General features: G+C 45.4%; 5 protein-coding genes across 5 annotated transcripts; 3 read left to right on the forward strand and 2 right to left on the reverse strand.

The window, feature by feature from the left end:
• Positions 1 to 87: 87 nt before the first annotated feature.
• On the forward strand, positions 88 to 1,101 carry J056_003719 (Alcohol dehydrogenase A; the record flags this gene model as incomplete). Its single annotated transcript, XM_009268935.1, has 2 exons — positions 88 to 928; positions 974 to 1,101. 2 exons carry the CDS (start codon positions 88 to 90, stop codon positions 1,099 to 1,101), a joined length of 969 nt encoding a protein of 322 aa, XP_009267210.1.
• A 65-nt stretch (positions 1,102 to 1,166) lies between these two features.
• On the forward strand, positions 1,167 to 3,227 carry J056_003720 (uncharacterized protein; the record flags this gene model as incomplete). The annotated part of the gene is made up of 4 exons (XM_009268936.1): positions 1,167 to 1,185; positions 1,230 to 2,803; positions 2,866 to 2,993; positions 3,047 to 3,227. 4 exons carry the CDS (start codon positions 1,167 to 1,169, stop codon positions 3,225 to 3,227), a joined length of 1,902 nt encoding a protein of 633 aa, XP_009267211.1.
• A 104-nt stretch (positions 3,228 to 3,331) lies between these two features.
• Positions 3,332 to 4,926, reverse strand: J056_003721 (uncharacterized protein; the record flags this gene model as incomplete). The annotated part of the gene is made up of 2 exons (XM_009268937.1): positions 3,332 to 3,760; positions 3,811 to 4,926. The coding sequence occupies 2 exons, from the start codon at positions 4,924 to 4,926 to the stop codon at positions 3,332 to 3,334; spliced, it is 1,545 nt and encodes a 514-aa protein (XP_009267212.1).
• Positions 4,927 to 4,960: 34 nt separating this feature from the next.
• Positions 4,961 to 6,013, forward strand: J056_003722 (uncharacterized protein; the record flags this gene model as incomplete). Its single annotated transcript, XM_009268938.1, has 1 exon — positions 4,961 to 6,013. One exon carries the CDS (start codon positions 4,961 to 4,963, stop codon positions 6,011 to 6,013), a length of 1,053 nt encoding a protein of 350 aa, XP_009267213.1.
• Positions 6,014 to 6,133: 120 nt separating this feature from the next.
• J056_003723 (U3 small nucleolar RNA-associated protein 20) lies at positions 6,134 to 14,273 on the reverse strand (the record flags this gene model as incomplete). Its single annotated transcript, XM_009268939.1, has 8 exons — positions 6,134 to 6,155; positions 6,203 to 6,294; positions 6,344 to 7,931; positions 7,985 to 9,411; positions 9,459 to 11,747; positions 11,793 to 12,124; positions 12,170 to 13,881; positions 13,930 to 14,273. 8 exons carry the CDS (start codon positions 14,271 to 14,273, stop codon positions 6,134 to 6,136), a joined length of 7,806 nt encoding a protein of 2,601 aa, XP_009267214.1.
• Positions 14,274 to 14,297: the final 24 nt, after the last annotated feature.

Below are 14,297 nucleotides of genomic sequence, written 5' to 3' on the forward strand. Positions count from 1 at the left end.
CTTGATTTACACTTGAGATTTTGGATTTACCACTTTCGGTGGCAAATGACGACATGATTCGTTCCCCACCAACGCCCAAGATCAATCATGGCAGCCGCAAAAGGACCACTCATGTTACCAAAAAACTTCAGACTTGGAAACGGACAAGTTATCAACTCAATTGGATTGGGTTTATGGAAAGTTGATAAGAATAACACGGAAAGAGTCGTTAGCGACGCACTCGACTTAGGCTACAGACATATCGATGGTGCGTTTGCCTACGGTAATTCTGACAAAGTCGGTGCGGCCCTCACCAAGAGTAGAATCGATAGGAAGAACCTGTGGTTAACCACCAAGAACTGGAACTCGTTCTGGGATCCATCGCTTGTGAAAGCTAGTGCAGAGCAAGAGCTTGAGAGTTTTGGTACCAACTACCTCGACTTACTCCTGCTGCACTGGCCGGTGGCATTTGCCAACCCAGACAAAGTGCTCGATAAGATGCCTGTCAAACAGGAAGGAAAGCAGCTGCCGGTGATTGACCGTGAGGCTATGGAAAAGCTCGAGCAGACCTGGGAGGCTATGGAGGGTCTTGTGAAGGAAGGTAAAGTGCGCAGTCTCGGAATTAGCAACTTCTCAGCAGGCAAGACTGAAAATCTTCTCAAATTCGCTAAAGAAAAGCCACTCGTTAACCAGGTAGAGATAAACTTGCACTGTTCACAACCAGATTTGGTTAAGTTTAATGAGGAGAATGGAATATTAACGCAGGCATACTCCCCACTTGGTTCAGACACGAAACAGGCAAGCTACTCAAAGGAGCCGCTGATACAGGAGCTGTCGAAGAAAGCCAATGTCAGTCCAACGCAGCTCATTTTGGCGTGGCATTTGAAGCGCGGAATCAACCCACTGCCTCGTTCAATGAATAAGGAGCATTTGAAGGAGAATTTGGATGGTGAGTTGGTTTATGTTATCTAGCACCCACTTACACACTCCACAGCTGTCAACGTACAACTTCCACAAGATGTTTTCGATGCGCTTCAAGAGGAGAGTGCTAAGACACCAGCAAATCGTGTTGTAAATCCGTCGAAAGCGTGGCAAACTGATATATTCAGTGATGAGAAGTAAATGTGAATGTAGCTAGATATTGATTTGAACATGAATTGAAATTATTTACTTGTTTAACCAAAGCCATGACAGCATTTTCTCAGAGTGAGGAGTAGGCACATCGAATAGCAAGACACTAACGCACGCAGCCAAAACACACCCAATAAATCCATTTAGCGAGAGAGGTAGAGCGACAAAGCTCAGCGTGGATGTGAAAGGGGAGAAGCTTGTATATGGCAATGGGCGATCAGTTGTGATTAGAGACTTAGGAAATCCATCCGATTCATTCATCTACCAAGGCCACATCCACCCAATTACAGTTGCGCGTATTTCACCCTCTGGTTTCTACTGCGCATCCGCCGACACTTCTGGCACTGTCCGCGTCTGGGATTTGGTTGGTGAGGATCACGTCCTCAAGACTGAAATACGCGCTACAACTGGCCCCATTGCTGATCTCGATTGGGATGGAGAATCACAGCGAATCATCGCTGTTGGCTCAGGCCGTGAGAGTACTGGACGTGCTTTCTTGATGGACAGCGGTTCGAGCTGTGGTGAAATATCTGGCCATTCTAAACCCGCTAATGCAGTAACGATGCGCTCTAAACGCCCCTTCCGCGCTCTCACTGCTTCTGATGACACAACGCTAGTATTTTACACAGGCACGCCATATAAACTAAACAAAACGCTCAAATCTCACTCCAAATTCGTTCAGGATGTCCGCTTTTCTCCTGATGATAAGGTCTGCGTCAGCGTGGGGTCTGATGGTGCCTTTGTCGTGTATGACGGTAACACAGGCGACGTAATCCACGAAGCGCGCTCTGCACATGCTGGATCAGTCTATGGTATAGCATGGGAGAGCAGCTCGAACAGATTCGCTACAGCCTCCGCTGACAGAACGGTCAAGGTGTGGTGTGCACATACCTTCAAGCAGCTCTTGTCATACGAGGTCGGCAAAGATATTGGCAGTCAGCAAGTGGGGATAGTGTGGCCGTCAAATGCTGATGGTAAGGGTAACAACGTCATTTCAATCGGTGTGGATGGCACTCTGAATGTGATTGATGTGGATCAAGAAAAGCAAGAAAAAGACGATAATCACACTAGTCATACTCATATTCACGGCCCTACCCGTGCCATCACTGCTTTTGCCCAGTCTGCAGATAAGAACCTTCTCACCGGCTCATTCGACGGCAACTTGCGCTCATTCAAGGGAGATACCGGCGAGTGTGCCGCCGTTCGTGGTAGCACTGGCAAATGTGTAACAAAGCTGTGTACTAGAGGAATTGTGCAAGATCCCGCTGTTGACGTTGGTGCACTTATGATCGGGTTCGATGACAACCTGCGCGCAATCAACACCAATTTCACCCATACAACACCCCTCAATGTCCCTCTCACCGCTTTCGCCAAGGGTCTCACAGCGAATGGTACGCATGCGCTGGTGACGTGTGTTAATGGAGCGATTGACGTTATAGCGTATGCGCAGGCTTTGCATTCGCCTGCGCAGGAGAACGTCAAGAAAACAACAAACATCAATTACGTACCTTCCGCTATAGCACTTGATGGCGATCTTGTCGCTATAGGTGATGAAACTGGCAGAGTGCATCTGGTTCAATTCGATAAACACACAGGCAAGCTAGGTGATGAAGTGAGAGTGGTAGAAAGAGGCAGGACGGAAATAACCACAATTTCGTTCTCCCCTGACGGAAAATTGATCGCTGTTGGAGAGGTGAGTAGTGGTTGAGCACATGTCTCACATGTCTAGCATTTCTAACAGCTCAACTCCCACAGAACAGCGGAAAAATTGTCGTTTATACGCGTGATGGCGAATTGTGCACTAGTGCATGGGCTTTCCATACGGCACGTGTCACCGGTGTGGAGTGGACAAGCGATTCAAAGGTCGCGATGAGTACTTCACTGTGAGTTGAGTGCGTTGGCTGGTCTGTAGCAGTGCTTACTAAACACACCAAAGCGATACCAACGTATACCTCTACTCAGTGCACAAGCCATCACGTAATCTTTCACTCAAAAACGTCGCCGCCGGTGGCGTCGTTGGTGGTGTGTGGACTGTCGACGCTCAGTCTATCGCTGTCGCAGGCTCTGATGGCAATATACGCACCTTCAATGTCGATTTGAGCATTTTGAGTGATTGAGACGGTATGCAAGATTGATGATATATGCAAAAAGACGACTAAATGATATCTGATTTCCAATACATGAGTAAATAAATATAACACACTTAATTAGTGAAAAAAAGTCAAATCCTAAATCGCAGCGTCGCAGAAGCACCTTTCCTGTCAAGTTGGAGGAGGCGTTTACCGACAAGGGCGTAGATGGACTTGGTGGTGAGCTCAGCAGGCCATCCTCTCTGATTGACGAGATGAGCGAGGTGGTCTTTAGCATCCTGCATAGGTAGTCGATTTGCAGGTGTGATGAGAAGCTTGAGTAGCAGTGCTGCACTTGCTGCCGTCTGCGGACTCAAACTGTTAGTTTCCTTGGTGAGTGAGGATGTGATGCTGAGGAGGGAGTGTGTGGGTGAATTACTGGGGTTGCTGCCGTCCACATGCGCAGCTGGAACACTATCCACTGTCACCTGGAGCATATGTAGCATCTGCGCGAGATCCGGTTTGCCTCCATTGGTGGATGGTGTTCTTATCGCTTCGCCAAAACCATCCCAAATCAAATTCTGTGGATGTGTGAGTATATGTGTTTTTCCTTTTGAATAAAGTAACCCACTATCGCAGCTTCTACCTCTGGTGTGAGTTCAATGTGTTGAGTTTGTTGGGTGGGTGGTGGTGCGGGTGTGGATGTTTGTGATTTGTGTTTGGGAGTGTGTGTTGGAGTTTGTGTATTTGATTTTTCGTGTTTAGTTGTGTCTGCAGGTGTGTCTGTAGGTGTGGTAGAGTGCTTTGTTGTAGTTGGTATGGTAGAGCGATTTGTTATAGTTGGTACATTCTTTGTCTCGATTGGAGTATCCATTTGAGAGAGTATATCATCATTTGCAGCTGCTGCACCATCAGGGATTGGAGTTGATGGAACTAAATTCATTTGCGGTGTATTACCAAGGAGAGTTGAAGTGTTGAGTGTCTCCTCACCACCCAAATTGAAAGAATCATCATCTTTTGGTATGGATTTGAATAAGTCTTGCTCTCTACGAACAGTTGCAAGTTTTGGTTTACGTGGAGTATTATTACGACGTTGAATATCTTTCAATTGACGTAAAGGAAGTTGGATTGGAGTTAGAGGTTGTTTGTTATGTGAATGTGAATGAAATTGAGACTTCTTTTCGTTCAAAGATGATTGTAAGAAATCTTTACGATCTTTGATAGCAGATAGGTGAGATTCAAGGTTTCTAACGTGAGTTGATTGAACTTTGATTAGTTCTTCGGTGTTAGAATCATTTGGAGTTTCAATATCAGATTTAAACTCATCTGTATCCAAATTACTATCCAAAGGTGATTGAATAACACGCTGATATTTGTTAATCCCCGTGTTTGTCTCCTCAACAAGCACTTTTAGATTATTTATATGATTAATAGTACGTGGAAGTTGCTTATAATCATTTATTATCTTTATAGCAGCGTCTAATAGAGTATTTATATCAATATCCATTTCATTGTCTAGTTTATTATGATTGGTTGGATTTAAAGTGAGTAGATTCTTATCATTCGCCTTATCATCATCACCACCACCAAATAACCTCACCTCACTTTCCTCACCATCCCTCAAATAATCTAAAATATCAATATCCCCTAACGCAGCTTTAACAGGATAACTCGAATGTCCTGGATTTCTCTTTAAGCTTAAAATTGAATCAGATTGATTGGATATTCTATTTAATATTTCTTCCATTTCACGCGTCTTTGACGTTTACTATCAACACGCGATGGATTTCATAAAGAGTAGTCAATCAATTTTAGATGAAAAGCGCGACTTATATTTTGATTCAATATTAAAACACAATGATTCGCAGGACACGCAGGATACATCAACAGACACCTCAACTACACCTTCACTGCCTAGTAATCCACTCCACTATGGCTCTGAACTTTCTCAATCTATTGACTTCTTTGGTAAACTCAAATTCAAATTCGTTGAACAACAAACAAAGGAGAATTTTCTAAAATCAATTTTGTCCTCACAACCACCACTCATCACTCCAGAAGATAATAGCACATTGGAAGATTCAAATAAGAATGACAAGTTGTCTTTAAAACAGGCTAAACAAGAAGCAGATGATAAGACCATCAAACTCAACCAACTCGTTGACTTTGTTGACAATCAACACTCTCTTTACACCCAAGACATTTCCACAACAACAACTCTCCTTAATGATATTCAACAAATTCAATTGGAGTTGGCTAAGTTACGCGCTACTCACCCACCAGAACAACGCCTCACTCCTTCTGTCGCACAAGAAATCCTCGATGATCAAATCATTGAAATGCAAAATTTATCCGATATCAAACAAAATCAATCCATAGAACGTTCTAATCTAACACAGCAAATCAAATCCCTTTCCACACAAGATGAACGCTTACAATCTGACTTATCCGCCGCTAAAAGAATGGGAATTGATGCAAAACGCGCAAAGGAGCATGTCCAAGATGGCATTGAAGATTTAAATAGCTGGTTAGACACTGCAACCAAGGTCTATTCAAGTCTCATTGGTATCCTCGACGTACACACACCCGAACCTGCTACTCTGCAGATTGACTATGATGCCCGCAAAAATCTAGATGGAAAGTTTAACCCAGAAACACACCCTAAATGTACCCTCAAACTACATTTCAATCCACAATCTAGGAGATTTATAAGTGCACAGCTAATCAACCCTCCACCCTCCATCAACCTAGACGATGTCATACAAGCTGCAGAACTTCACGCTTCTCCTCCCCGACTCATCCAACATCTATTACATAGACTAAGAACGCAGTGAGTGAGTGTGCAACATGTGCTCGTTTTTTGTATTACATAGTGTAAAGTTATCGTAAAATAAATGCATTTGTCACTTAACATAATAAATATCTATAAATTATCATCTATATTTAATACTACCCTAAATCGTTCTCTTTTGTGATCTATGACGCGTCAGATAATCATACCACCTCAACAACCCTATACTCACGCAAAGTGATTATTCTTCCTCTTCTTAGAATCCACCTTGGATGCAGACCGCTTGCTCTTCTGATGAGCAGCCAGTTGAGGATTCCTGACCATCTGTATGTCATCGTTAGATAAACCTTTATCGCAAACACTCCACACCCACATTCTGCTTGCGTACTGTCTTTCGCTCGTCTCTAACAGCCACCATGCGCTGCCTAATACCCTGATAAACGCGCAGATAGAGCGTGTTGTCTAACTTGGTTTGCAGCATATTCATTACCTCCTGGGCCAAATTCTGCAGCTCTTCCAACTGCGCATCTCTCTTGAAATTCTCTTCCCCAGTGATTCTGACAAGAGGGTGAAGTATCTGATACATGTACCCTGTCAACCGATCTTTATCCAGTGTGTTTACCATGTATCCCATCCAATGGCAGATGAAAGTGGGTTGCATGATCCACAATTTCTTGTCTTGCACATTGTCCTCGAATGAGCGTTTGAAGAATGACAACCTGGCTTGGAAGGACAGTTTACGGAAGAGCCAGCCGAGTGGGTCGCGCCTCCAACTCTCCTCCGCCTTTTCTACCTCCTCCTCTTTCTTCCCATCCTCATCGTCATCCTCCTCTTTCTCACCCTCTTCAGCTGCCTTGACAGCCTTTTCTCCATTCCCATCCTCATTTTCCACGGACACACCAGCGAAACATCTGGAAATAAAGATGAGGTTTTTCACAACCTGGTGCGCCATGTCATTGTCCAGATGCTTCGACCGGAGCTCGTATGAGAATTTTCTACTCAGCTCGACTAGTCCTTCGAGCGACAACATGCCGCCCGTTCCCAGTTTAGGTGTGTAAGGCTGTGTGATTGTGAAAAGGGCACTAACCAGCTTTGCTGACTGGGAGCGCACCCACACATGCTGATAATTGAGACTATTCACGACAGCAGCCCACTCTACATAATCCACCGCGTGAGGGTATGTGTTGATTACCTTGATTATGGCGTTGAGGGTGTGGTACAGCACTTGCCATTCATCCACCCCAATTAACCGCATCAAATCTGTAATTATTCCGTTCACATAACCCTTTCCGTTACCTTTCTCGATCGACTCAACAAAGATACCGGCGAGCTGCGCAGATAGCATCTGCAAACTAGGTTGAGCATCCTGAGTAGACCAGCTGTGCATCATAGCCACCACCTTGTTTCTTTCATCTTTATCGTAAATCGATAGCAGGCTCTTGATTAGTGCATTGGCGCTCTCCTTGCACACGGCTGAATCATCATTGGCAAGTACCATCACTAGTCCTAGAAAAACGATATCCGAATTCTTCCTCAAATTCTCTTGATCGAATTTCTGAATAATAACCGAAAGCAATTCCATTACTGACAATCTCCCCGACTCATACACGTAGCTGAGATTCTTGGCTAGGAAGTCGAACACCTTCTTAATGCGCGCCTTGCCTTGTGGATAATCGAGCAAGAATTGTAAATAAATATTCCGGCATTGATCTCTGACGTGGGAAGACTGATTAGTGACCATAACCTCAGCCACGCGCTCCATCATTTCGTATATCTCCGGCACGATCAGCTTCCTGTTAACGATGGCTTTAAGGAGAATGAATAACGTGTGCTGGCGGTCATGTTCCTCGAGATCGGGCTTAATGAGGTTGAGTAGATGCTTAAGCTCCTCCTCCTTGATCGTAGCATTCTTCACTTCACGCAGCAATACTGCAAGAGTGCGCAGCGTAGTTTGTGCGAGTCTGTTGGACAAATTAGTTTCAATCATCTACTTTCGATTAAGTCCACTACCCACTCTGATTGTGTTCCCCCGCAATCGTCCAACAATGCAAAAATCCGCTTGATGAACACACCCAAGCTATTCTCAATCGACGGCAGCGGCGCCCTCGCTACATTGGCAGTGGCCTTCAAGCCCAAAACGACAGTATCCGTGTTGGACGTATAGAGCACATTACCCACTGCGCTCACAAGCGGATCGAGACGCGCGAGATGCTCTCCACTCTTAAAGTCAAATTGTGAACGTTTAAAAGACGTGTTGAAGAGATCTAAACCTAGATTGATAAATTTGTGCGAGTTCTGTTCAAAGTAGTTGCGCTCTTCACGAATATCCCGCTTCAGCTGCACTACCGCACCTTGTTTAACATTCTCCCGCTTCCTATTCTTCTTCTCGGACGGTGTGGCGAATTTGCTCTTTTGAGCGATGAGACTGTAGCACAGCGAGAGAACGTCCGTTGGTTGGAATTGCGCGTTGGATATAACGCCCAAGCTAATTCTGCGAAGTACTTCATCAACTGACGCAATAGTCTTCTGGTTTGCCGACACAGTGATCATATCGCGAATGGGCAGCAACAGCACTGGCATCTTACTTGGTGAGCAAAGCCTGGCGAGGATCTGATACGTGTCGAGTGACTTGTTCTTGGCTGACTTAACCTCCTTCGTCTGTGTCTTCCATTCCTCGTTCTGCGCATCTTTCGCTGAGCGCCCAAATATTGTTTCTGTGATAATCGACACTATGTCCTGTGAGACCAGATCGAGATTATCATACCGACCAGCCTCAGAACCAATGAGGTGAACAATGACCGAATGTACAGTGTACGACAACACATGCAGCTGAGCACCACGCGTAAGTGCCTCCTTAAGAGCGGAAATAATGGATGGGAGATAGTCTGGCCCAACTATTGTGCTGATCCTGCACAAAACCTCTCTTGCCAGCACACGCGTATCGCTGTCCTTACTTTTGAACACCTGAGCAAGGACAGTAATTAACCTGTTTACTTCCATCTCTTTCACCTCGGCAGGCAGAAAGAGAGCGACGCGCACGTAACCAGCTGCAATCGGGATACGGATGCTCGCTTCCGTCTCATCCTTCTGCTCGAGATATTTAAGGAGAAGAGGGAGGAGTCTGTTAGTGACTGCGTCAGAAACCTTAGCCGCACTAGCTTGCTGTGGAGGTGCATCTTCGTCATCACTCTCATTCTCCTCATCATTCTCCTCATAGTCGCCACTGACTTCTTCCGACATGCTGAAATGGAAGTGCTCAAGAACGCTCATAGTAGCTCTGATGTACACTTTTTCGTTGGCGTCCTTGGCTTTGGCGAGCTTGAGATATGAGCGAACGAGATTGTTGTAAGCACTCCACCCCAGTCTGCTCGAGCATGCACCGAGAGCTTTGATAGCCTCGGTGGTGAGATTGTGATCTTTCTTCTCCGTGGCGCCAGAGACCTGAAATGAGTGTTAGTTGAGCACATCGTGAAGCGATCAACACGCACGAAATGGCCAACAATCGGTATGAACACCTTCACAAGCGCATCATTTGGTAATTTTCCCTGCATTGCAAAGTCGCCGAGACGCTGCAGAGCTCTGCTTCTTCTGTGCAGCTGCACGTGATGAATGTTGTTAAAAAAGTTGGCCTCCTCGTCGCCCTCCATCAGCAAAGGACGCATTTGCGTGAAAGTGTCCATTTTGTCGCACACAAAGACGGCCTTAGCGATGACAGAGAGTACCTCGACACGCACTAGCTCGTGTCTGGATTTGAGAATCCTACGCAGGCCGGGGTAGAGCATCCTTAGAAGCAGCTCCTCCAGCTCGTCGCCACCCTTATCACCAACAACATGCACAAACACTTTCATGACATTAGAAGCTGAGGACCTTATAGACATCTCTTCAGGATCGCCTATGAAATAGAGCATATTGTGCAAAACAACAGACCAATCTCTGCCTTGTAACCCTCCACTCTCACTTTCGAGCGCTGCAAACGCAGCCAAACGTCTATCGAAATCTGGCTCGCCGATACGTTTGCTTGACCAGCTGTTGAGACTAGTAACAAGGTCGAAAGTGCGCATAAAAGACGTGTCAACCAAGCTAAACACGCCCATAATCTTGACCAACTCATCCCTAGCTGGTCGCGATCTGAGGAGTGAAAAGAGTGAAGCGAACAGACCGAAGTTCCTCGTATGGAAAAGTGAAGTAGGGTCTTGAAATTCTGGGACAAGTTTCAACAGTTCCGCATAAATAGATAGCAACTCCGTCTTGATCTTCTCATTCACAACTTTGTAAGACTGTCTGAGGAGCGGTTGCAGCAAATCCAGCACTCTCCTAGCTTGATCTTGATCATGCACATACTTGGCGATATGAGACAATATTCCTATTTGACGCTTCGATATGTCGTCACGCACACCGCTGTTACCGAACTTGTCAAACCTGTCAGTGAGGCACACCAACAGATGGTGTACGTTAGGTTTGAGAATCTCCTCCCTCACGACCGTTCTCAACGCCCTGCTTTCATCCGTCTCGTCTCCCACCTCATCTGAAGCGGACACCTCGATCAAATTATCGACTATATCGAACACTCGCAATACAACAGCAGGTTTGACGTTGTTTGCAGTGATAATCGAGAAGGCTTGAGGTAGCAGTCTGCTGTCGTACTTCTGCAAAGACGGAATATACGCAGCGGAGTCTGACCAAACAGCAAACAGCTCTAACAACGATGAGGGTGCCTGGGTGTTTTCGACAGCGAGCAGCTTCAATCTCGGCGAGATAAACGATTTGAATGCAGATTTGAGATAAGGATCAAAATCGAATTCGATAGACGGGACGCGGAAGAAGTCTCCCAACCTTTTAAGACCCAGCAGTCTAACATTACGCAAGGGTGTGTGATGCGCCACCTGGCTATCCACGCCCACTACATCCACGTCCATATCAGATTCCTTATGCGCAGCTATCCGTCTGTGGGCGTCGTGCGTCAACTCCAAGGTCAATCCAAGCAGAGTGGGCCAATAGGCGATGAGCGATTTGCCCATATATTTGAGCAGGTCTTCAAGGAGACTTAGGAAACCGATTTGACGTTTACCAGCTGGCGGGGCGTCCAGATCTTTAAGCTGCAACTCTTCACCTACGGCAGGAATTGCATTCTGGAGGGAGCTTGTCATGAGTTTAATGAGCGTGCTGAGCTCCTCTGGGAGACATTCGCTCAAAGCGGTTAGAACAGCCACTCTACGAACACCAGCACCCTGATTACCCGAGCTCCTTCCTTTGCGCCACGTCATAACACCATAGAGCATTCTAATAACGATCGGAATAAGCCCCGCTCGATGACTAGGACTAATAGCACTCGACTCGATATTAAGCGGGAGGTTAGTCAGCTCGTCCCTAAATGTACCCTCCTTCAGGAGATTCTTGAGTGTTTCCTCGTACGCATTCACTGAAAGATCCTTCCATGTCAGGATGCAATTGAGAGCGTGACCCTGTATACCTGCATCACCTTTGCTGAGGTATTCGAGGAAGAGGGCGTGCATATCTCCCGCACGATACATAGCTTTGGGGTTGTTGAACGCCGAATAGAGCTTCAGCCACGCACTCAGACGGCTTCTAAGCATTTTGAGCGACTGATGCTCTTTCTCATCGTCGTCGTCCAGTTCCTCACTCCTGTCAGCGAAGCGCAAGAAAAGGACGTTGAGAGTTTTAGTGTTGCGCTCAGCAACACCGACACATTTGGTGAGAGTTTCAAGCAGCAACTCCTCGTAGTTGTTGATATCAAATCGATTGAGCGATTTTTGAGCCTGTCTCGAAGATTAGATTATTTAATGGATAACACATAAACTCACCTCCGCCGCTCTCCTTAGAGGTTTGCTGAGATCATTGAATGCATTCTCAAGTCCCCTGTCCCATTTATCGAGATTGGTACATCTGAAATGATTATCATCAGTGACGTAGTCGCCCGCTATGAGTACACCCCGGTCACTCCTCTTGAAAGCTTGGTCACTGAGCATCCAAATAGGCGCCTGCGCACTCGCATTGCTTCTCTGAGATGCACCTACTGCGTATTCCAACTCTGGGAGAAAGATAGGCCACAACAATCCTGTCTGTGCTGCCATCAACTCAGCGAGGGAATCAGAGGCTTGTTCGTATAAAGGACGGAAATTAACTTTGAATTGCGCTGGGGTATTGTTAGCGTGAATTTTATTGTAGCAGAGACACTCACATAACATAAACATAGCACCAACTTTGCGACTCTCTTCACTGGCATCAGCAGCTAAGAGATGCTGGCCGACGCGTCGCAGTGTGAGGTTGCGATCGCGGGAACTCTCAATAGTAAGCGGAACTTGGTCGACTTGGAAGCACTTGTCGTAAATGACTTCTTGCTCGCCTCTGAGCTGACTGAGTAGCTTCAGTGATGACACTCTGAGCTCGGTTGAGTATGAAAGGATGTTTATTTTGAGGAGATTGATTGCATCGGTTGACAGCGTCGGTGAGACACCCTGCTCGCATAACTGTGACAAAGACCTTACTATCATTGCGTAATTGGAGTAACGCAACACGATATCGTTGATACGCTCCCTAACTGTGTCCTCCTTTCCTAATTTTGCAATGATTGAAATAGTGACCGACGTCAGCCAAACTTTGTTGTAAGGATGGTGGGAAAACTCATGCTGCACGTTGACATCAGTGCTAGCACTAGTGAGGTAATCGAAGAGGTTCATAATTTCCCCAGAGAACTGCTTAGCTTCAACACCGACATTAGCGTGGACGAGTATGGCGACATTGGACAAGAGATCGATATGCGCGTCGGTAGAAGTGTTGCTGACGATACGAGCGGCAGCATCTTGAACGCATTTGCACAAATCCTTGTTGATGGTTCTGAAGAAAGCCTGGAAACGCTGCTGTGCGACTGTGCTTGTTAAAGGTAACTGCGCACGTTCAGCCAAAGTTGCGAGGAGGGTGTAAAACTCGTATTGATTGTCAGCAAATGATGTTTTTGACATGGGCGGGAGTATAAACTGCTCGATACCTGACCACTGTAACTCTGACAATGCCATGCAGAAACCTAGTACGGACGATTTGTCATTGTGAGAGAAGACCTTATCGAGAATTTGAATACCCGGGCTAAGAAGGTCTTGAAGCTTGCCTGCACATAAAGCGGTAGCCAAAAGCTGTAAATATTGGATAAAAGTGGAGGATTGAAGCGATTTATTGGACAATGTGAGGAGGAGTTTGAAGACTGAACGGCGCGAAGATTCATCAACTCGTGTAGCCTTGCGTACACCCATTAAAACCTGAGCAAACCGCATTGCAACTGAGAGGCTGCTGACATTGTTGGATTGATTGGTGTTTTGGTCTAGTGCATTGACAATGACATCAGAAATGGGATTCAATTGAGCAGGATCTCTTATGTGGTGGATAGCTGCAATTAAAACGCGAATAGTAATGCTAGTGGAGGATGAGGAGGGGTTTTCAAGGGAATAATTGAGGATAAAGGAAAAAATGGAGTGTGTGCGTGAATGTAGAGAGTAATTCGGGGATTGGATAGCTTCAGAGATGGAAATGGCGATGGATTCTTCAAGTAGAGGAGAATTTGAAGTAGATTGCAACATGTGAGTTAATAAAGAGTCAAGCGGTGGACCTTTACACCTCCTCAAAAAAGCAGACCAAGCTTGAGCAATCCATTTGGCGTGTTCAGAGGTGTTTGTGATGAAAGGGATGAGAATGTTGTAGATATCAATTGCGGCATTGTTCTTTAAGAGGTGTTTAGATAGGTGAGACAAGAGGTTTGCCAAAACGACGTAACTCTTTTCTAAAAGTTGAGGATTGTTGTGGGCTATGTCAGATGTTGGGATGGAGAGGAGAATAGGGAGAATCTGATCAAGGTGAGGGTGTAAAAGAGAGGACAAAGATCTAGCCAAAGGAGGTATCAAACTGGACCAAAATTAGATGAAAATGACGCGAAAAAGCCAGGTAACTCACTCCAAGATACCAATCCAAGATCTCCACGGATCATCACCGAATTTAACAGATAAATGATAAGAGATGGAGGATATAATTTTTGATTTAAAGTGAATAACTTGTTCTAGGGAGTGAGTGAGAGGGTAGATTTCTTTGTATAAGGAAGTGAAGCCGTAGTGCAAGTTAATTTCAGAAATCTGCTGTAATCGAGTGTGAAAAGGGTTGTGATCGCTGTCATCAGTGTAATCCAAATCGTTCAAAGATTTAAGAAGAATCTGCTTAATATTGATGTTGTTGAATTTTTTATTTAAATTCTCAAATTTATACCTTTTATTTGAATTTGAAGGGTTTAGACTTCGTTTCATTTCGATGTTGAGAATTGAGAAGAA

Source organism: Wallemia ichthyophaga (genome assembly GCF_000400465.1).
Source record: "Wallemia ichthyophaga EXF-994 unplaced genomic scaffold scaffold5, whole genome shotgun sequence".
In the NCBI taxonomy this organism is placed as follows: domain Eukaryota; kingdom Fungi; phylum Basidiomycota; class Wallemiomycetes; order Wallemiales; family Wallemiaceae; genus Wallemia; species Wallemia ichthyophaga.